At 42.0% G+C, this 23,429-nt stretch overlaps 1 protein-coding gene across 1 annotated transcript in view; it reads left to right on the forward strand.

Annotated features, from left to right (window-relative positions):
* Positions 1-23,429, forward strand: part of PKHD1 (PKHD1 ciliary IPT domain containing fibrocystin/polyductin) — a 1,769,028-nt gene that overhangs the window by 1,141,150 nt on the left and 604,449 nt on the right. Inside the window, exons 47-48 of the mRNA XM_078647366.1 lie at positions 1,854-1,959; positions 13,393-13,527. Coding sequence (XP_078503492.1) covers positions 1,854-1,959; positions 13,393-13,527 — 241 coding nt within the window. The remainder of the gene's footprint in view (positions 1-1,853; positions 1,960-13,392; positions 13,528-23,429) is intronic.

A 23,429-nucleotide genomic window follows, 5' to 3' on the forward strand; every position in this document is an offset into this window, starting at 1 on the left:
TTATAACCCCTCTCCAGTGGAATAATGCATAGCTCTGCTTTTGAACCCCATCACTAGTGAAATGATGCACAGCTCAGCTTTGGAACCCCTCTCCAATGGAATGATGCATACGTCTGCTTTTGAAGCCCCTCTCCAGTGGAGTGGTGCATAGCTCTTCTTTTGAAGCCCCTCTCCAGGGGAATAATGCATAGTTCTGGTTTGCCAACCCATCTCAGTAGGCCGATTTTAATGCATAGCTCTGCTTAGGAAACCACTCGCTAGCTGAATAATGCTCTGCTCTGCTTTTGGAACCCCTCTCAAATGGAAAGATTCATAGCTCTGCTTTTAAAACCACTCTGCAGTGAAGTGGTGCATAGCTCTGCTTTTGAAGCCTCTCTGCAGTTGAATGATGCATACCTCTGCTATGAAAACCCTTCTCTAGTGGAATGATGCATAGCTCTTCTTTGAAAACCTCTGTCTAGTGATATGATATATATCTCTGCTTTTGAAGACCCACTCTAGTGGAATGATGCATAGCTCTGCTTTTAAAGCCCCTCTCCAGTGGAATAATGCATAGCTCTGCTTTTGAACCCCATTACTAGTGAAATGATGCACAGCTCAGCTTTGGAACCCTTCTCCAATGGAATGATGCATATGTCTGCTTTTAAAGCCCCTCTCCAGTGGAGTGGTGCATAGCTCTTCTTTTGAAGCCCCTCTCCAGGGGAATAATGCATAGTTCTGGTTTGACAACCCATCTCAGTAGGCCGATTTTAATGCATAGCTCTGCTTATGAAACCACTCGCTAGCTGAATAATGCTCTGCTCTGCTTTTGGAACCCCTCTCAAATGGAAAGATTCATAGCTCTGCTTTTAAAACCACTCTGCAGTGGAATAATGCATAGCTCTGCTTTGAAAACCCATCTCAGTGGGATGATGCATAGCTCTTTTTTAAGAACCTCTCCATCGGAATGGTGCATAGCTCTGCTTTTTAAGCCCATCTCAGTAGAGCTCCGCTCTTGAAACCCCTCTATAACTGAATGATATATAGCTCTGCTTTTTAAGCCACTCTCCAGTGGAATGATGCATAGCCCTGCTTTTGAAGCCCCTCAGATGATGGATTATGTGGCAAATGCAGCAAATCTATAATAATGCAAAAATCGCAGCACAATTCCAGTGGCCTTGACTATATTGCATATCAGTATGGATGACATGTGACTCCTACACCTTGTAGTCCTCTGTCATATGTAATATTTCCTATACACTGATATATACACATGTGATTGATTGACTCGATGTACCGTGTGTGTGATATAAAGCACTCTGACACCCTACACTGGTATGAGTGGGGCTGTAAAACTAATTAAATGGATATGAGAGAGAGTTATGGAGACTTGAGGGGCACTGTTAAAGAGTGGTGGTGAGGGAACCTGTGGCAAAGGTGGGGGAACCAACAAACATTTCCACACTGGGCACAACCAGCACTAAAGCCGGCCCTGCTTTCTGGCTGTACTAAGGCTGAGCCTTTCTCCACGTTAACCAGCGAGAACGGACTGCCATTTAATGAGGCTGCAACAGTTATAACTTTAAGGGTTGAAACACGTCTTAAACATGTACCGCATGTTATACCACATTTGAGCGCTCCGCTACCACCAGTTCTGTCCTGGTTTTTGGTCTCACAATTTTCATGATTAGAAAATCTCAAAATATGTGTCAGTGGCTCCAATGCGCAGTAATTATTTTATTGGGCATTTCTCTATGAGGACATAATGTAATTCAATTAAGGGATGTGATATTTTCTTGCCAAAAAGTATAGGTAAACAGTGTCAATTAGTTTCATGCCACAGGTTGACTTTTTTATTTTTCTGTTCTCAACAGAAGTGCCCTAAAGGTCTACCCTGAATATTGTCCTAAGAGTACAAGGGAGACCGCCATTGCTGTCTTCCAGAGTTTTACAGCCTGGAGGTGCCCAGGAGGCGTTGAGGTAGGTGTACCCACAACTTCTGTTTACACAGGTACTGTTTTCTGAAGTCCCTCCTTCTGTCCTGTGGGGCTTAACTGCCAGGCAAATGCAATGTCCACATTTGTTTGTGGCACAGAGCTTTGTATTGTATTGTATTGTAATTGCATTTATATAGAGCTTACTGCCCATGACGAGGAGTTGAAGTGCTTTTTCGGTGAGTAGCACGCTACTCCAGACACCAAAAGCATTAGTAGTGAAGTAGTATAGTGAAATATGAAATTAATTTAAGTGGTAGATATTTACGTCTGTTATTTGGATTGAGAAGGGTAGTGGGATCATGCTACCCGTTATCATGGGGAAGGCGGGCGGGGGGGCTTAAATTAAGAACCTTCCCGCTGCTGGGCACTGTGGAAGGGGTATAAGGGCATATGCTTACCCTGCCTTCGACATGGCAGGGGTATTAATTAAAAGTCCCTCCACAAATCCCTGGCAAGGGAGGGAGACTGAGGTCTCTAATCATGACTTCCTAAAATATAAGCACACAAATGATATTACCAATACCCTCCTTTTGAGTTGTCAGCAAAAGTATGGACAGATTAGAATCAGCCTTTGCACTTTAAAATGTTTAATTTGTGAGAGCCTGTCAAAAGAATCTTTTTTAAAATATCAGTTGCTCCTTCCCTCTAAGAGCATTTCCTAAGCACTGAACACAAGATTATTAAAATAGAAAGATATGACATTTAATTATTTTCAGTTCATGTGAAAAAAATGGCTTAATATTGTGGTTTTCACCTTATTGCAAATGTCATGTAATTTCCAATCCAGCTGAAATGGTGCTTATGGATGAACCATGAATCACAGCAGAATCATGAATTACAAACTCTGAGCTAATAAACACATTAAATACAAAACAAGTGGTATGAGAGATTGGGTTAGTGGTTGACTGGGGTGTTAGCCCTGGTCAAGCAGCAACCACAATCCTTGTCAGGGTATGGCACAAGACAAACCCAAAGTAACCTGTGCCCAACCCTCTGGTAGCTTGGCACAGAGCAGTCAGGCTTAAATTAGAGGAAATGTGAACATTATTTGTGCAACACTTCAAATAGTAACAAAGTGAGAAGCACCACACAAAAAGTAGCCCACACCGAGTTAGAAAAATAGAGTAAAATTTAATACATAAAAAAGACCAAAATGACTAAAATCAAATCATTAGAACAGGAGTTCTGAATGTTTAAAGATTTTAGTGAAAATAGCGCCAAACAGCACAAAGCAGCAAGTCGGGATATCTGGTTGCGCTGGACCGGGTCAAATTCACACTTTCAGGCTGACTGCGATTGAACACAGGTTGGCTACCGTCAACAGGTTAGGCCTGCTGAAGGTTAGCTTCTCAAATCAGTGCCAAGAGTCCCGTTCATGATGGAGGGAGCCACGAGGAGCCGGGAGTTGTGTGCAACTGCCGGCGTAGCCTGAAGAGAAGGTATGATGTTGCAGGTAGGCATTGCTGGAGCTTCGCACTGCCATTCCCCTCACTAGCGGTCAATGCTGTAGTTGGAAGAGGCTGCTGCTGGAACTTCGCATTAAATCGTGGTGCAAGCTGCCAGGCCTCAGTGTGAACTAGCCCATTGGTGGTCACAAAGAGCTCACTTAAATACAGCTCCCCTGAGCTATACCAAAGGTCACCTGATGGGCACCTTTTGGTGTTCAGGAACTCACTGCAGCTGGATCCAGGCGCTGGTGCAGGATGTTGGGTTGTCTTTGATGTCCCTGAGGCTCAGATCAGGAATCCAGCAGAGTAGCCCTGGGAGTCACTCTGGTGTCCTGTGTTCAAGGGTAAAGTTGGAGGACCAGTTCACTTCTTACTCATGCAAGAGGGCAGCAGGTTAGCACAGCAGGGCAGCAGATCCTTCAGAGCAGCAGTCCAGCAGAGTGGCAGTCCTTTCAGCAACACAACAGTCATTCTTCCTTGCAGAGTATCCACAGGTGTAGAAGTGTACTGAAAAGATGATGTCTGAGGTTCAGTATTTTTACACAGTTGTGCCTTTGAAGTGGCGAGATGTTTCTGGAGGCATGCTTTTGAAGTGCACAGGTACCCTTTCTTCCTGGCCATGGCTCCAGAATAACTACAGGGGGTATGCAGCCCTTTCTGTGGAGACAGGAAACAGCCTATTCAAGTGTAAGTGGGGCTGATCCCACCCCCTCCCTTGCACCTGCCAGTGATGGCCCATCCAGTCACACCTGATCTCCCCATTGTATGTGGCTCTCAAGGAAGAATACACAAAGCCCAATTGTCAACTACACCCAGTCAAGTGCCCCGTGCTCTCCAAGCCACTGTATTCAGGCTTTACAGGATGATACCTTGAAACTAGACCTAGGATTCTGGTTTCCGGTTCATGCAGGAAGTGGCCTGGCAGTCCAGGCTGGACTGGTTCCATAGGGAGCAAGGTCAAGACTGATTTGCATATGGCTGGGTCCAAAGTGGGGTGGCGTTGTGAGCAAAAAAGATGATGGATTTAGCCCCAGACCTTTGTACTGGGGGTGAGTGTTTGAAATTGTTCAGTATTTTATCCATCAATTATACCTTTTGCAACTTTGTAAAAGTGGTATTATCAAAATTGTAATTTTTAAAATCCGACTTCACCGTAAGTTAGGAATTTTCATTACAATTACAGAGACTCATAACATGAAGGGGTCACCTGTTCTCATTTGTAAATTACACTTATAAAATGTAATAAGGTAACACCAGCGTTATTCTATGAGAGAGGAAGGTCTTGAAGTAGTGAAAAACAAATGTAAGAGTTTTTTCATTACCAAGACATGTAACCCTCCAAAGTACATGTCCAACTTTTTTAATATATTTCAACCTGTCCTTGGGGTTGTCCAGGGCCTAACTTAGTGGTGTCTTATAGGTTTTAAAAAGGAAGGTTTGAGCCTGGCAAAAGATTTATTTTGACAGGCCGAAATGGCAGTTTAAAACTGCACACACACAGGCTGCATTGGCAGGTATGAGACAAGTTTAAAGGGCTACTTAAGTGATTGGCACAATCAATGCTACAGGCCCACTAGTAGCATTTAAATTGCAGGCTCTTGGCAAATGAAGCACCACTTTACTAGGGTCTTCTAAGTAAATTAAATATGCCAATTGAGTATAAGCAAATTCGACGTGTTTCAAGGGGAGAGCAAAAGCACTTTACCACTTCTTAGCAGTGGTAGAGTGCATGGACTCCTATGGCCAACAAAAAGGAATTCAGCAAAAAAAGGAGGAGTGAAGGCACAATGTTTGGGGATGACCCTGCTGAAAGGGCCAAGTCCAACACATGGTTTGTGTTGTCAGTAACTTTTCAACATTTTTTAAGTAGTCACTGAATCATCACGACCTTGCTTTTGTGAGCATCCATTTTGATCAGCAGGTTTGATCCTAAACCTATAGGCTTACATCGTATTTACTATGGCAGGTCATATTTTGGCAAAAACATCTAATCGCCATGCAACATTAATCCCTCACATCCTCAAAAACAGAATTAGCCAAAAGTCATCTTTGATATTTTTGTGCATCTCCCTCATTTCAGCTGCTTATACTAACATATTTCTCTATGATCCGAAGCCACTGCACACTGGATTGTTTTATTTTTCAGGAACTCTGAAAGATTATAAAAAATGGTGTAATTTTGTGCTGGCATTAAAAAATAATTGTGAGATATAGCTGATTGATTGTTAAATGAAACACCTTAACTTCTGTGATGGGGATCACATGCAGTTTATGAAGTGGTCATTAACACCTTAAAACATATATCCAAAGCAGTTTTCATCACTGTTGAAAAATGTCATCATTCATTATTATACAGATGTATATCGATATAGACATACAGATATATACACACAAACACACGCACACGTATATATATTTATATATGTTTATACAAAAGAGTGCATCTACATTCATCATAGGAAAATAGTCCTGTTTCTCATATCTACCGTGCTGCCAGGTGCAGTAAAGATTGCTGGAATCTGACTATCTACACAGTCTACAGATACCACGCTCTCAATAAAGCAGTGAACATATATTTATTTCCACATCAAATTATATAACTGCCTCACTGAAACCATGTGGACGTTTCGTGATTTTGTTGCATTATTGAGTCTCCTTCATCAGGACCAGATACATTTTTGTAAATGCGTATTCAATACATTCATGGGCCTTTATTTAACAAAACAACTTTTACTTATTTATAAAACTATTACTAAAGAACATGCACCCCATACATAATATATTAATATTCTACAGACCCCCAGCTAGATCCACATCAATTGGAATGCAACTTACACTACTAACATATTCATTTCTATCAACTGTATAAACTGTCTTCATCATTTCCATAATGTCATATTTTTATAATATAAATAGGCCCAAAATAAGATGTTTCAAATACAGACCCACATGACCCTCATGATGGCTTATATACCATTTTGATCTTCGCCTATTTAACATATAATACATCTTACACATTGCAGTTCAAGGGCCTTTCACCTTTGTTTCCAGATCTATTCTGTAGTAAAGAAGACTCCAAATCAAAATTCCAACCATTCGCCAAACAGCATTAACGGTGCACTCTATTACATACCAGCAATTAGGAAATGCATTCTTAGACCAATGCAGCGTATAATTAAAATAATCCTAATGAGTTATTACGATTCCCAATAACTCTTCAACAACTATGAGTCTCTTTGGAAACATATGCTTAAATCAACTGATATTGAAACAAAATAATTTGCCAGTGTCTTCTTTCCAAACAAATGAAAGAACCTTCAGCCTTTGCTGTCCCAATTCCCATTCAAAGGGATGTTCTTTGTGTTCATTAACAAACTTGGTTTCAACCATCTGAAATCAATAAGGCAAGCGCCAGGACGCCCCTTTGCTGGGGCAGCTGTGCGCGGTACAAATAAAAATAACATAACATAACATAACATAACATAACATAACTAATATTCAGTCCTTCATCTGAACAGTACACTAAATAAATGGCCCCAACCCGTTTCTCACTTTACTCACCTATATAAAGAGCTTCCCAGCACATGCTTCAACTGCAACATCTCGACCCATCTGAACTAGTACTATGGAAAGCATTCTTGGTTAAATACCCACAATTCCAGACACTCTGCATAACTAATTGGCCAATGTAAATAATGTGATGATGAACCTTCCAAAAGTGGACCCAATCCTATGAACCGCACATGTCCCAACTGTCAACCAATCTCCTGCTCACTAAATTATATCAATTCTGGTCTAAGTAACAATTGTAGTAATATTTTGGCAGTTTATGTTGCTTCACCTAAAGAATAGGGTGAAGGCAAAGAGTTGTGCTAATTGTATCCAACTAAGACGTCAAACCATATATTCACTCTAACAATCCCTGTAGCAATAATTGCGACCTAAAGCAATACACATAGCAGACACAAATTCTACAACTAAAGAGATTCTTAGGAAGTCGTGTTTAGAGGGCCCAATCTCCCTACCTTGCTCCGCAGATAATTATTTCTTGATTAGAATCAAGTTTAAAATTAAGCACTGTCACAGGAGGTTGCATTAAAGAATAAAAAATATTCCGCCTTACATTTTATATTAACAGCATTTGTATAGCTATTTTTTTCGATTTGTATAGTCTTTTGGCACAGTTCTGGGCTTTCTCACTGATCAATATGGTTTTGAGGCTGTGTTGTGAAGGCCTGTCTAACATATTCTCTCATCTCTCTGAATGATAGTTCTGCATTGTTGGGAAGCATCGATTTACCAACTTCATAGCTGCATTGATGCATGTTTAACCATCATAGACAGGCATATCTCAGAAATTCCAAAGTAATGATCCTGAAAAATGTTTAGGAATCACTGACCAGCTTCACAGAAATGTAGTTAACAGTCATATATAACTTCTGTAAGGCCTTTCAAGTGGGTCATGTGGTAGGCAGCAATTATTGGTCAGCTTTCATGGTGAATACAATAATTTTGCAGGACCTTAGTACTAATACACTTGAATTTGACAACCAAGTTACTCTCTATGGGAGTTTGACTCTTCAGCGGTGATTCAAGTTGGTAGAATCTTTAGAGAACGACTTTCCCAATCTTTTTTAATTTTACAAAAACAGTTCTAATACTTTTTTGTTAATAAAACCGTATCTGAACTATGAATGCTAGCCTTTTGGTGCTTATGTCTGAAAGAAAAGAAAGTGGGGTTTTCTGTTCTGTGAATAAAAAAGGGACAGCTGACACCGAAGGAAGAAGCAAGCCTTCTTGCCACGGTGCCTGCTACCTGAAAGAAATGTGAATGTGTGCGACTAGTTAATCATTAAACCTGAATGAAGCAACTTGGGAGTCAGTGTATGGCTTTCATGAATGGAGTCATTTGAGGCATCATGGTGACAAAGATCTATTCTGAGAGGTAATGTAAGGGTGTTACAAGCTGAGTTATGCAGTGCATCCTTCTAATTGAAATTCACTGAAAAAAAGGTTTGACCTAAAGCAGTCTGGGTGCATATTACTAAACATGTATGTACTAGAAGTACTTTTTATCTTAAATAGTATATTTTACATGTTTTGTGGCACCCTCTCCTATACAATGTGTAGTAGAAGAATATTCAAATAATGACTTGCATATTCACAGTGTTTTCCGTTGAAGGCTGGGACCTTGTAGTCAATTCTATCCTACTGCTCTAACCGGATTCTGTTCTGTGACTGTCTTGTTACACACACATACATCTGCGGTGATCACATATACCAGCTGAGCTTTCATAATGTAACAGAGTGAATTTCCTACTGATTGCTTTAGTTTTCATTTATTTTCCGATAGAGCCGTGTGTGTTATATTTTAAATGAATGTGCCTGAAGATCAGCTGCCAACAAAATAATTGTATAATAGTTTGTTCTTTTTAGTCACATCTCTGAACCTGACTTATACTTACTGAACCTTCCCCCACCTCATTGCACTCATGATCACAGTACAGAATATCTACTGTATGCACAAGTTTTGAGGCTATGAAGAAATTGCTCAAAAGTAGACAGATATGAGAAAAAGCAGATGATCTTCCTAAAAAACAACAGGCCAATCATTATCCATCCAGCATATGAAAGCACACTATGTAGAACTTGAACACACTCCTAAAGATCTGACATGAGTGGTTATGGAAAAAAATGTTTCGGTGATAACAACAGTATGCTAGCTGAAAGTGATAGCTGTTAGGTGTGCTCATCCTGTAAGAACGTGCTGCTTCATGAACACTGACACATGCAATAAATATTATAACATCTCAAAACATTTTATTAGATGCATTGACTTTAATTTCATTCCCGAGCTTACCACATCAGGAGGAGAATATGTAAGTTAAAATGGTGAAACCTAGTTTGAAATCTGGATATTTAATGATAAATTGCACGTGTGATAAAGTTGTAGGGTTGTGCAATAGTGCAATTCTGTCTAATTGTTATAAAGGCTGCGTAATTGTGAATTCAAATAACTTTCTTAAAAAAAGAATTATCTTTCACAATTGCTACAACAAACTCCCTTAGTCTAACTCGCTTGTGTTTCTCTCAACTCCCTCCGTGTGGCCTTGAATATTATTTTGAAAAGCAAGAAAGATATCAAATTATAACTACAGATTTTTTGGCACGGTTCCATGAACAATTGCAAAAACAACAGTTGATGGATAGAATGCAGAACAATGTCATACATTCACCCCAGTACAGAGATCTGGGCCTAAATCCATCGTTTTTTTGCTCACCATGCCATTCCAGTTCGAACCCAGCCATATGCAAATCAGTCTTGACCTTGTGCTCCATGGGAACAGTCCAGCCCGAACTGCCAAGCCCCATCCTCCCTGGACTGGAAACAAGCATCCTAGGACCGGTTTCGGGCTTTCAGCCCTCATCAGCCAAGATAGCTTGATTCCAGTGGCATGGAGAGGACGGGAATCCCGTCTGAGCATACCCGTCCCACTCGGGGTGACAAATGCAAAAACAACAGTTGATGGACAGAATGCAGAACAATGTCATACATTCACCCCAGTACAGAGATCTGGGCCTAACTCCATCATTTTTGTGCTCACCATGCCATTCCAGTTTGAACCCAGCCATATGCAAATCAGTCTTGACCCTGTGCCCCATGGAAACAGTCCAGACCGAACTGCCGAGCCAGGTCCTCACTGGACTGGAAACAAGCATCCTAGGACCGGTTTTGGGCTTTCAGCCCTCATCATCCAAGATAGCATGATTCCAGTGGCATGGAGAGCACGGGACTCAGATCTGAGCATACCCGTCCCACTCTGGGTGACAAATGTAAAAACATCAGTTGATGGACAGAATGCAGGACAATGTCATACATTCACCCCAGTACAGAGATCTGGGCCTAAATCAATCGTTTTTTGGCTCACCGTGCCATTCCAGTTTGAACCCAGCCATATGCAAATCAGTCTTGACCCTGTGCCCCATGGGAACAGTCCAGCCCGAACTGCCAAGCCAGGTCCTCCCTGGACTGGAAACAAGCATCTTAGGACCGGTTTTGGGCTTTCAGCCCTCATCAGCCAAGATGGTTTGATTCCAGTGGCATGGAGAGCACGGAACTCACGTCTGAGCATACCCGTCCCACTCGGGGTGGCAAATGCAAAAACAACAGCTGATGGACAGAATGCAGAACAATTTCATACATTCGCCCCAGTACAGAGAGCAGGGCCTAAATCCATCATTTTTTTGCTCACCATGCCATTCTAGTTTGAACCCAGCCATATGCAAATCAGTCTTGACCTTGTGCCCCATGGGAACAGTCCAGCCCGAACTGCCAAGCCAGGTCCTCCCTGAACTGGAAACAAGCATCTTAGGACCGGTCTCTGGCTTTAATCCCTCAATAGCCAAGATAGCTTGATTCCAGTGGCGTGGAGAGCAAGGGACTCCTGTCTGAGCATACCCGTCACACTCGGGGTGACAAATGCAAAAACAACAGTTGATGGACAGAATGCAGAATAATGTCATATATTCACCCCAGTACAGAGATCTGGGCCTAAATCCATTGTTTTTTTGCTCACCATGCCATTCCAGTTTGAACCCAGCCATATGCAAATCAGTCTTGACCTTGTGCCCCATGGGAACAGTCCAGCCCGAACTGCCAAGTCATGTTCTCCCTGGACTGGAAACAAGGATCCTAGGACCGTTTTTGGGCTTTCAGCCCTCATCAGCCAAGATAGCTTGACTCCAGTGGCATAGAGAGCATGGGACTCACGGCTGAGCATGCCCGTCCCACTCGGGGTGACAAATGCAAAAACAACAAATGATGGACAGAATGCAGAATAATGTCATACATACACCCCAGTTCAGAGATATGGGCCTAAATCCATCATTTTTTTCCTCACCATGCCATTCCAGTGAAAACCAAGCCATATACAAGTCAGTCTTGACCCTGTGCCCCATGGGAACAGTCCAGCCCCAACTGCAGAGCCAGGTCTTCCCTGGACTGGAAACAAGCATCCTAGGACCGGTTTCAGGCTTTCTGCCCTCATCAGCCAAGATAGCATTAATCCAGTGGTATGGAGAGCACGGGACTCGGTGTGACAAATGCAAAAACATCAGTTGAGGGTCAGATAGAGAAAAGATGTCATACATTCACCCCAGTTCAGAGATCTGGGCCTAAATCCATCGTTTTTTTGCTCACCATGCCATTCCAGTTTGGACCCAGCCATAAGCAAATCAGTCTTGACCCTGTGCCCTATGGGAACAGTCCAGCCCGAACTTCCAAGCCAGGTACTCCCTGGACTGGAAACAAGCATTCTAGGACCAGTTTCGGGCTTTCAGCCCTCATCAGCCAAGATAGCTTGATTCCAGTGGCATGAAGAGCACGGGACTCACGTCTGAGCATGCCCGTCCCACTCGGGGTGACAAATGCAAAAACAAGAGTTGATGGACAGAATGCAGAACAATGTCATACATTCACCCCAGTACAGAGATCTGAGCCTAAATCCATCGTTTTTTCGCTCACCGTCCCATTCCAGTTTGAACCCAGCCATATGCACATCAGTGTTGACCCTGTGCCCCATGGGAACAGTCCAGCCCGAACTGCCAAGCCAGGCCCTCCCTGGACTGGAAACAAGCATGCTAGGATCGGTTTCGGGCTTTCAGCCCTCATCAGCCAAGACAGCTTGATTCCAGTGGCATGGAGAGCAAGGGACTCACGTCTGAGCATACCTGTCCCACTCGGGGTGACAAATGCAAAAACAACAGTTGATGGACAGAATGCAGAACAATGTCAAACATTCACCCCAATACAGAGATCTGGGCCTAAATCCATAGTCTTTTTGTGCGCACCATGCCATTCAAGATATCCTGGCTGATGAGGATTATGAATCCGAAACCGGTCCCAGGATGCTTGTTTCTGGTCCAGGGAAGACATGGCTTGGATTGTTCCCATGAGGCACAGGGTCAGACTGATTTGCATATGGCCATGTCTGAACAGGGGTTGTGGAGAGAGCTAAAGAATGGTGATGGATTAAACCCAGATCAGTTGACTGGGGTTGAGTGTTTGATTTGCTCAATCACTCCGTCCATCATCCCCTTTGGTATCGCACAGTTCCATGAACAGTTCGATTCATAAATAATTTTGTTAAACACTTGTGGAAAAAATAATAATAATAAACGAATGGAATCATGATAAAAACGATTCAGTTCGAGTCTAAATAATTGGTTCACAACATCAACATCAGAATCCTGTTTTAAAAAATAGATACTTATTTGATATGCAGTGGGGAAAGGGTCCGATTATCAAAAACGTTGTCAAACTTTAGAGTCTTGGCAAAATGCAAGGTTTGTCAGCGTCACACTACTTTTATTTTTTCCAGGTTTAGGGATACACAAAATGACTGACTTGACATACTGAACTATATTTCTGGGCAGCAAGCACTGATACAACTGCTGTATAGTTATGAGATTTAGCCTTCAAATAATGTTAATCACGACAAAAGACTAGGGCAGCACGTTTTCAATTGGATGTCGAAATAACCAATCAGCGAGTACGCCAGTCAGACCATAAAAGCTAGGCCTGGCTTGCTGTAAATTGTGAAAACATGGGTTTAAGAACTTTGGCTGATCTCATGCTCGAAAGCGATTTCAGCTGAAGCGGGAGCATTGACACGAGCTCTTACCAGCATTAAATACAATTAGCCAAGGATAAGAGCCTAAAGACAAGCTAATAACTAGTAATCCGAATTACTTACAGATCCTGCTTCTCCCTCTTGCCAAGCTCCTTAGGCATTTAGTAAAAAATTACGCAAGACTTTACTCATTTATAGGAGCCATATTTGTGTCTGTTGCTTATGGCAAGAGGCTCTTTCTAAAATGTTGCCCCTGACATGCTTGTTGTAGAAACAAGCAAAACAACTCCAAAAAATGTTTACATAGACAAAAATGTTTGTACTTTTATATTTCAGATTCATAGAAGTTCCAATCTTCAGCTGCAACATTTCCAGATCTTCTCCTGCACTGACTTTGGAATTGATATCACAGAAAGTTTGGGAAACACTTCTCTGGTTGACAGTTTATTGCTCGGCCGCTTCACTGGCAAGGTAGGCAGGCGCTCTCTAATAAAACCATCGCCCAATTCCCTCGTGTGTTCTTGTACAGGTCGCCCAGCAGACGCTCAGGTGTCAGGCACGATATTAAGAGAGAAAGAAAGGGAAAAAATACATTTTCGCCTTCCTGCCTTTACAGCTCACATTAAATAGCCAGAAAAACAAAGTTCCCTTTGGCGGCAAATTATATGACATTGGTGGCCAAGTCGTAAGGATGATGTCTCAATCCGCAAGCATGTTTAATAATGGAAACGCATGCCTCTTATTGGTTCTAGAAAGAAGAACATGGTATGTTTTCTGTCCTAGGGGTGAAAGTGGGTGGCAGAGACCGGATTTCATCATTTCCCAAGCATCTGGAGAGTCGTATGAAAATAGTATCCCTGGAGGACAAGTGTATCCTGCATATGAGTGACAGCTGATTGTATCACAACAGGGTTCCTGTTCTATACTGTTGGACACTTCTGCACCAAATAAGTCTCTTCTTAAATAGGATCTCCAACTGAAATATTTCAAAAAGGTCTATAAATTAATAGATCCATGTTAATTATATAAGAGTGCAAATTTTATTCAAGCAGATATTCACGCGAATTATCAAGGAATAAAGAGACAATGAGCTTGATAATGTGGCCACCTACGAACATTGTGGTTTTTTCAAGTGTGCAAATAACTCCTTTTTTAAGTGTAAATTCATATTTTTGTGTTCACAAACAGTTTGTTGAATCGTGCACTTGCATTCGACACGTGATAATACACCAGTGAAGTGGCGTACTGCTTCTACGCAGACGTGCTCAAAGGGTATATTCAGGGTCTTACAGAACAGGGATGCATGCTTCCATATTGAGTTTGTAGATATTCACAAAGTCCGGGCATGCACATCCACATCATGACGTCTGTTGTACACATAATCGTGTCAGTGGCACACGTAAATTGCTATTCAGGGCTGGAATGTGAAGGGGGACAAACCTAAAACTAGTGGGGTGTATGAACCAACTTTCTTCATCGGAAAACTATTTTAATGTAGTGAAACAAAAAAACGTAAATGCTATCAAGTTATTCACTACAAACTTGTGCAAATATATACCTATGTCTTTTACCTTTAAAACATATGTTTCCATTTAAGTAACTTGGCATTATAAAGAAATCCACAATTACTCTGTGACTGTCTCAACTTCTGAAGAGTACTCCTGGGGCTTATTTACAAGAAACTGACGCATCTGCAGATGCATCGGTTTCCCTGCACCTGCATGCATAACCCTTGCGCCGCCATGGATTCGCAGTTTTTACAATACGGCTCATCATATTGGCAGATTTGTTAGCAGATTTATATAGCGCACAGCTGCCCTGGCAAAGGCAAGGATTGACAGATGCGTCCGAAAATGTTACTCATCTGTCGTTGCAAAAATTACGCATTGCTGGAGTCGTGTCGCAAGCACAGCGCAACTCCAGCGATGCATGGGGAGGCCTATTCCTAATACACTGAGTCACTACTTACGCCTGTTCCAAACAGTTGTAGGGTTTTGACGCAGTGGTGTCCTAGAAGTGGCGCAGTGAAATCTGGTAGATTTCACAGCGTCACGTCCACAAAGCTTTCCCACGTGGGAACGCCCACCCTGCATTTATTGTGTCAGGTATAATGTGGCGCAGGGCTTTACAAGGTGACGCATCTTCATAGATGCGTTACATTATAAATGGACCGCAAAGTGGTGCATTGTTTATGCCCCCGCTGTGTTATGAAAAGTGATGCAACAGTGGAGCAAAAGTGTTGTAAGGGGCTTGTACATCTGCCCCTCCTAAATTTTTCTGAGAATTTGAAGATGTTAAGAATTTGCCACATTTGTAGATACTTTTCAATTGACTGCACAGCAGTGAGCTTACATGAACTGGATGTATTTGTATCTGTGTTTTCTTAGACCACATAATTCCCTAGTATTAATGTCTTGGTCCTATACTAGCAAATAAACCAGGTAGGTATGTGTGAAGTCAAAATATATATAGTACAAAGTTATGACTTCAAGCTTTTCTTTATTGTAAGTCATCAGAACACAAGCGCAGACTAACAGTACATGGAGTGACATGAACTCTCCTGTATACTGTTGCCTGCCCTGAATCTTCCTGTAATGTTGTCACATGTATCCCAAAACTGCGTGTACTGAGGTGAAGTTGGGTATATGAAGCCACCATGTATGCAACAGATACCTCAGGTGCCATAGAGATACGTTGATCTGGTATATGAAATGTATTACAGAGTGGTTATCCAAGATAGTGGGTGCATTGAGAAGAAACGTTTGATCAGCTGGGGCTGCAGGGGCTTCCTAGAAGAATACAAATAGGCACTGCAAGACATTTCCTGACATGACACTGCATAATGGACTCACAACTGTGAGTGAAGTGGATACTGCTTGCTGTGGGATCAGTATGTGTTCTCCCTGTTAATTGGGGTTGTGTATGTCACGGCTGAACAGTGGCAGTAAGAATGCAACCAGTGCCCCCTGGACTTAAAAAGAGACGGGCAATTTGATTATTGCTGTTAGGGTGTACAAGAGGCCTCCAAGTACAAGATGGGTAAATTTAGAGAGCTCAAAGACCTGGCAAATAATGCAGGACCGCTGTAACTGGCGATGATCACCTCACCAATATGTTTGGGCTGAATGTGTGAGACACTGAAGAGTGTGCAGATGCAGCATAAGCAATTAACTGAACAAGATCCATGATGCTATCTCCAACACTAGACGGGCTATCTAAGCCAAAATAGACATGGTGCAGATTGTTGTATACCTCTTGAGAGATGGTCAGCGGAAAAGGTCAGACATAGTCTAAATTGCTGAGAATTCCTTGAAAGAATTCAACTATCCCTGAGTGATTTTACAAAAAAGGCTTTGCTTTCTGATGCACAGGGCAGTGGACAAAGAAGGGCATGCTAGATGAAATAATGTCTGGTGGTGGGTCACCCAGAGCAAATTGAGGGGAACAACATGATATGTTAATCCTGGACCTGGATGGCAAAGGAGCTCAAGTCACAGGAGCTCTCCAGACTCTACTCTCTGAAGAAGGCTTACGGGGTCTGAACATTCCATCCTTCCCTGGTTACCTACTAGACCAGTGATGACAAGGTTGCTGTACTATCGAGACACATATGTGCTGCTTCAAAGAGCTCAAGCCATTAATGTAAACAACAATGTCTCCATAATGTTATATTACACAGCAGTGGTCCAGTAGGAGAGGTTGTCCATCATGAAAGTTAAGAACTGCATCCTTGACACAGACATAAGATACATGCTCCTACTCCCAGAAATATTTGTGGAACCCAGCAAGGCATAAGAATAGTTGGAGCAATTCAAGATGAGCAAGGATGTCCCAAGCAACACTCACCCTCCAAAGCACCAACGCAGAAGGAAATTGAGATGCTGGACCATGAAATGATCACCATGAGAGAAATGAAAACTGAAAGAGTGGCAGTGGTAGAGGTGGTGAGAGTAATGGGCACATGCCAAAAACCTGCCCATCCCATATAGACGATCTGGAATGCACTAGCTCCAGAACAGACTTTAATCTTTTCCTGCATGAATATCTTGACCTCTCAGAATTGACCTCCAGGGCTGCAGATGGGCTGTGCTAGTTTTCTTTATAAGCACTGCAACCACTTATGGGTAAAAGAGGGGTGCGTACTATCTTGGGGACCTTTGTGCATCCTGGGATGGAGTATGGAGGCCGGTGGGAGGGAGGTATTTCTTGAAAATGACCAGTCTCAGCAGATTTTACAAGCCATTCTAGAAGAACATTTTGCACGCTTTACTACAACGAAGGACCACTGCTGCTGCTGAATGTTGTATGTAATTTATAATGGTTCAGTATACATCCACCCCCTGAAGTACAAAATGACTTTCAAGAGCAGCTGGTACTGAGTGTGGTCTGACAAAAAAAAGAAACTGGAGGCAACAAACATTACTTGCACTTGGCATACCGCAGAACGGATGTATGACATCACAACGCATGCTTTTACTCCGCATGCCATTCCAACGCAGTTTTTACAACGCAAGTCGTTACAACGACTTGCGTTGCGGGGCGTTGGATAGTGGAATAGTTTAATTTTCTATTCCAACTCCAGTCCCTGTGGATAGTAGGGAAGGTGTTGGATCGAAAATTAAACTATTCCCTATCCTCCAGCGCCCTCCAGCGCAAGGCGTTGTAATAGCTGCGTCGTAATGGTAGTGCAGAGTAAAAGTTGCGTTGTAAAGGATGTTCCCCCCGCAGAACACATAGAATGAGCAAATCACTGTTAGTGAATGTTCATGTGCAGGAAGGTGTTCCTTTCTACACATAACCAATCACTGAGTAATGACGAGTTGCAACTTCTTTGTGTGCTGCATTCTGCAACATTTATTGTAGTTACAAATTGCCATTAGTGATTGCTTATGTGCAAGAAGGAACACCTTCCTGCAGGGCGCATCTCTGCATTTTTATAATGTCGGAGCGTGGGGTTACTAATTGTGGCATAACACCACGCTCCACCATTCTGTTGTAAATACATGCCCCTGAATTTTGTTGCATAGGGTGAAACCTTCAGTAATGGAAGGAGGTCTAAGCGCATCGGATTCTGAATATTACCTAGCTGCACAACTTCAGTAGACAGTGCAGTAGCTGAAAGGAGCCCATTTACATGACACTGGGTTGCCGAGGGAGCCCTAGCTTGTGTCTTTAAAGGACAGGGTAAAACCAAAAGTTGCTTCAAAAAGCTTTGAAATGTTGGAAGAGTTGCTTGTTGTAATCACAAGCACATATTAATTTCCTACTATTGGTTGGACTACCAAAGGCTCAAGGATTTTTCATGGCTAGACAATTTGGAATCTGGATTATGGTAGGGATATGAACAATGGCAGACTGCTATGGTGTGAGAATGCTCAATACACAAAATGTCTGGATGAACATGGGTGGATTTCCTACAGGCCGATTATACTGGCTGGCACCTTGAAACATTATTTGCAAGAAAAATTGGGAACTGGGTACGTAGATTCTTGAGGGCACAATCCGATGCACCAACTGTTCACCCTGCATGAGGAAAGAAGAGAAGTAACTTGGCTGTCTAATGCCCTATTCACATGACAACGATTAGACTGTTCTTTTTTTTTTTAAAGAATTTTTTATTGACAGCACGAAAATGGAAGAAAAAAATAACATAAATAAATAAATAAAACAAAATAAAACAAAATGCATTAGGGAAGATGCAATTTAACAACAGTGTAGCAGAATGAATGTGTTAACAATTACTACATGGTCATATTAGATTCCAGGGATACAGAGGATTTATCAGAAGATGATGGAGAGAAGGGCAGAGAGAAGATACAAAACAGAAAAAAGAAAAAAATAAAGTATTAGCATTTTGCATTTGGCATTTTAAGTAAATTTAAAGTAATTTCAAATAAAATTGCCCCAGATTTTTTCAAATTTGCAGAGAGACTGGACACCTCTAAGCCTAGCCAGAGCCGCCTCCATGCCATAAATTTCATTAATCAGAGACCACCATTCCATGATATGTGGAGGCTGTGGGGAGATCCAGGCACGAGCGATGGTTAGTTTAGCACACGATAGTAGAATAGTGATTAAGGCCTGTTGAGGGAGGGTAACATCGTGTATGTCTAAGAGTACAGTTAAAACCAAGAGAAGAGGGGGCCTCGCCAATTTCATTTTCATAACCTTGTCCAAAGCAGACCAAAACTCTTTTAACATCGGGCAAGAAAACAACATATGTTCTAAATTAGCACCTACAAGATCACATTTAGGGCATTTGATACGATCACTAAATAAAGCATTTGCCGACCACTTAAGAATCACTTCAGGGGTGTAGTATAACATACACGTGGTTTTAAATTGTTGCAATCTTAAGCTCGATGATTGCACAAGATTATTAAGATTCGAAAGAGAGTGAACAATCTTGTTGGGATTTATCGTAAGTCCCAACTTGGAACTCCATTTCTCAGCTAATTTAGAGCAGTCACTTGTCTTATAAGAAATAAGACAACTGTACCGTTCACTGATTAAAGATTTCGTTTTAGATGAATAAAGACAGTTCCAGATGGTGGAGTCTGAGATATCGAGAATTTTCATCTTACGTATCAAAAAGTCATGGATTTGAATATACTTAAACCTCGTTTTCTCGGACAAATTGTATACGTTTTTGAGTGCAGCAAAATCTAAAAAGCCATGAGAGCCATAAAGGTCCTCCAATGTAACAATTCCATGATCAGACCATATATTTGCCCAACCATCGTTGAAAATCCCGGGAAGACCCGGATTTCCCCAGAGCCGTAATTTAGGATGAAAAAAAGACGTTTTACAAAATGACAAAATATTGAACCAAATCTTGGCTGTATCTCTAGCGGTCTTAAATTTAACCCTTTTGTAATAATTTGGGTCATTCAGTCTTAACAAAAACATTCTAGAGTCTGAATTTAACATAAGGGTATGAAAAAATAATTGCGTATCTGAATTAAGCAAAGAACGCAAACGACCAATAAAAGTGGCCCAAAAGTATCATTTAAAGTCTGGAAAATTAAGTCCCCCCGTGTCTAGAGAGCCCTTAAGTAACAACAAAGATCTGCGCACCTTCCTGTATCCCCAAATAAAACTGCTGAGCATTCCGTCAAGTTTTAAAAAAAAGGAATTATTAAGTGCCAATGATATAGAACAAAATAAATAAAGGAATTTTGGGAGAATTTTCATTTTAATCAAATTAATTCTGCTAATAATGTTTAAAGGGAGTTTATGCCATTTTTTAATTGCAAAGCTGTTGATTTTAATAACGCATCGTAGTTTATAGTAATTAAATCACTGATTTTAGATGAGATTTTAACCTCTAAATAGTTGGCGACCCTGCAGATTCCAGAAACCATAGCCGAAGGTTTGTGATTAACCACTATTTGTGTTTTATTTATATTTAGCTTGTATCCTGAGATGGCTCCAAATCTGTTGGCCTCAGCCATTATACCCTCTACCACCTCTACAACATTGGTGGAATATATAGCAATATAATCCGCATATGCGGTGATTTTCAGACAATGTGGGCAATACCTAAATGGAATTATTCGGGACTGTAGCTGAAGAGCGGAAAGAAATGGTTCCATTGATAGGGCAAACAGCAGGGGTGACAACGGGCACCCCTGCCGTGTGCCCCGGGAGATAACAAAAGTGGGCGAAGACAGACCAGCATAACTAATACTAGCTGTGGGTCTATCATATAAGGCTTGAATCCAGCTAATAAATTGGCCCCTGAATCCTATAAAGGACATAACAGCCCAAAGATAGTCCCACCCCACTCGGTCTAAAGCTTTATCGGCATCCAATAAAATCATACCGAGTGGGGTGGACTCCATCTCAGCTATGTCAAAAGCAGTAATAGCTGTGTTAATACGGGTCGTAGTGTCCCTACCCAATACGAAACCATGTTGTTGCGAGTTTACAATCTTAGGGGTAAACGGAGCCAATCGACTTGCTAAGATTTTGGCGAAAACCTTAGCGTCAATGTTAATCAGTGAGATGGGTCAATAGGACCCGCACTCGTCTGCCGGTTTGCCTTTTTTTAAAAAAAAGACAATTTTCGGTATGTTCCAAGAGTTAGGGGCCTTCCAGGTTTCCCCTATAGACTGGATTACCAAAGAAAAGAGCGGGATTAGTTCCTCAATGCATATTTTATAATGTTCAACTGGAATGGTATCTTCCCCCGCTGCTTTTCCCGCTGGTAGCTATAAAATCGCTTGTCTGATCTCTAATAGAGTGATCTCCTACGATAATTGCTCTAACCCAGGTGTATTATATTTTTCCTTGATGTTGTTGTCCAAATAGTCTAAAATATCCGAAGCACAAGGTAGATTCTCAGGAGTATATAATATGTTATAGAATTCGACAAATTGGGCCAATTTCTGTGCTGGTTGATTAAATATGACATTGTTAGGGCCTCTGATGCTTTTTATAAGGGTCTGGGCTCTGTCATCCGCCACTTTGTAGGCTAATATTTTACCGATTTTATCTCCCCCTTCATAGTGAGGAATTTTTAATTTGTGTAACTTGGCACTACTCTTTTTGATAAAAATTGTCTTTAAATTGGACTTAAGAGATCCAAGCATGAGGAAAGAAGAGAAGTTACTTGGCTGTCTAATGCCCTATTCACATGACTACGATTAGTCTGTTCTGCATCAAAAACAAGTGGGACCGGGAGTTGGGAGTTGGGAGTTGAAATAGAGGAAGGAATATGGAAAAGGACCTAACACAAAGTCTCCAAAAAAGACCAGGTTCAAATATATCCTATGTAACTATATTACAGAACATACTTGATACCCAAAAAATAAAAGATACAGAGACAGCATATTTTGTCATGTCCCAGGTGTAATCTTGCAGACACAAAAAATGCAGGTCTTAGCTTACAGTGCATGTGCTGTGCTTGTGAGGATACTGTTTACAATAAAGGGCTTGGAGCCTGCACAATACTTACTATTCAATGACATCATTGTCACTCTTCTATGGTGCCTCCTTATTGACCAGTGCATGCTGAGCATCACTTTCTTTTCTTTCTGTGCTGCACGGACCAAGCACAGATTGATTGAAATTAATTATTGTGCATCATCTGCTTCTGAAGTGATTGAATGAATGAAAATTAATGAAAATGTTTTTATTATGCGCAAACTATGCCCAATGGGCGTCAAGGCGCCTAACATCAAAATAACAGCTTATCACCCCGCGGAGCGTTCAATCATAGGTAGGCCCTCCTAAAGAACCAGGTTTTAAGTTCCTTTTTGAACAAATCAATTGATGGCAACCTTTTAATCTCAATTGGAATAGAATTCCAAAGCTGAGGGGCCACAACTGAAAAGGCCCTAGCTCCCCATCTAGCCAGCCTAACACGAGGCACAACAAGTTGGAGAAGTTCAGCGGATCGAAGGCCTCTAGCTGGGACATAACGGGCGAGTAAGGAACTAATCCCACTCGTTGATCCCTCCGCCAGTGCTCTGTAGGTCATACATAGAATTTTAAAAGAAATTCTATGCTGCACTGGAAGCCAATGAAGGTCTTTCCTGGCTTTGGTGACAGATAATGACTTGGGAAGGGCCAAAACAAAACGTTCAGCCGCATTCTGCACAATTTGCAGTCGATGTATGTGGCTCTTGTTGGACTCCATATACAAAGAATTGCAATAATCCAACCTGGAGCCAACAAGCGCGACTGCAATTTGTTTACGCGCTTGGGGAGAGAGATATCCGCGGATTCTATTAAGGGTCCTAATCACACCCCAGCAGGTGGCCACGGTCCTGTTAACTTGAAGGGACATAGAGAGTAAGGTGTCAAATATCACACCCAAATTTCTGGCTGATTGGGATGGAGTGGGGCAGATGCCAAGAGAGGAAGGCCACCACTCGCTCGACCAAGCATCCTGGTTCTTTCCAAAGACCAGTACCTCTGTTTTTTCGCCATTGAGCTTCAGGGAATTAATAGTCATCCAGTCTGCCACGAACTGCATGCATACCCTAAAGCTTGAGGCGGATGTTGCAACAGAGGAATGAGCCAGAGACACCATAATTTGGGTGTCATCAGCGTAGGATACTACCTCCATCCCCTGCGATCTTACTAGTCTAGCAAGGGGGGCCACATAGATGTTAAACAGGGTCGGACTCAAGGCCGACCCTTGTGGCACCCCACATTGCAAAGACTTAGCAGGGGAGAGGTAGTTCCCAAGCATCACTCTCTGCTCTCTTTCTAAAAGAAAGGAGTTCAAAAGACTCAGGGCCGACCCCTCAACTCCTGCCTCCCTAAGCCGAGATGTTAAAATGGCGGGAGACAGGGTATCGAATGCGGCCGAGAGATCAAGCAGGACCAAGACAGTAGTTTGGCCGGAGTCCACTTTACGCCGG

The sequence above is a fragment of the Lissotriton helveticus genome, chromosome 6 (genome assembly GCF_964261635.1).
Source record: "Lissotriton helveticus chromosome 6, aLisHel1.1, whole genome shotgun sequence".
Lineage (NCBI taxonomy): Eukaryota > Metazoa > Chordata > Amphibia > Caudata > Salamandridae > Lissotriton > Lissotriton helveticus.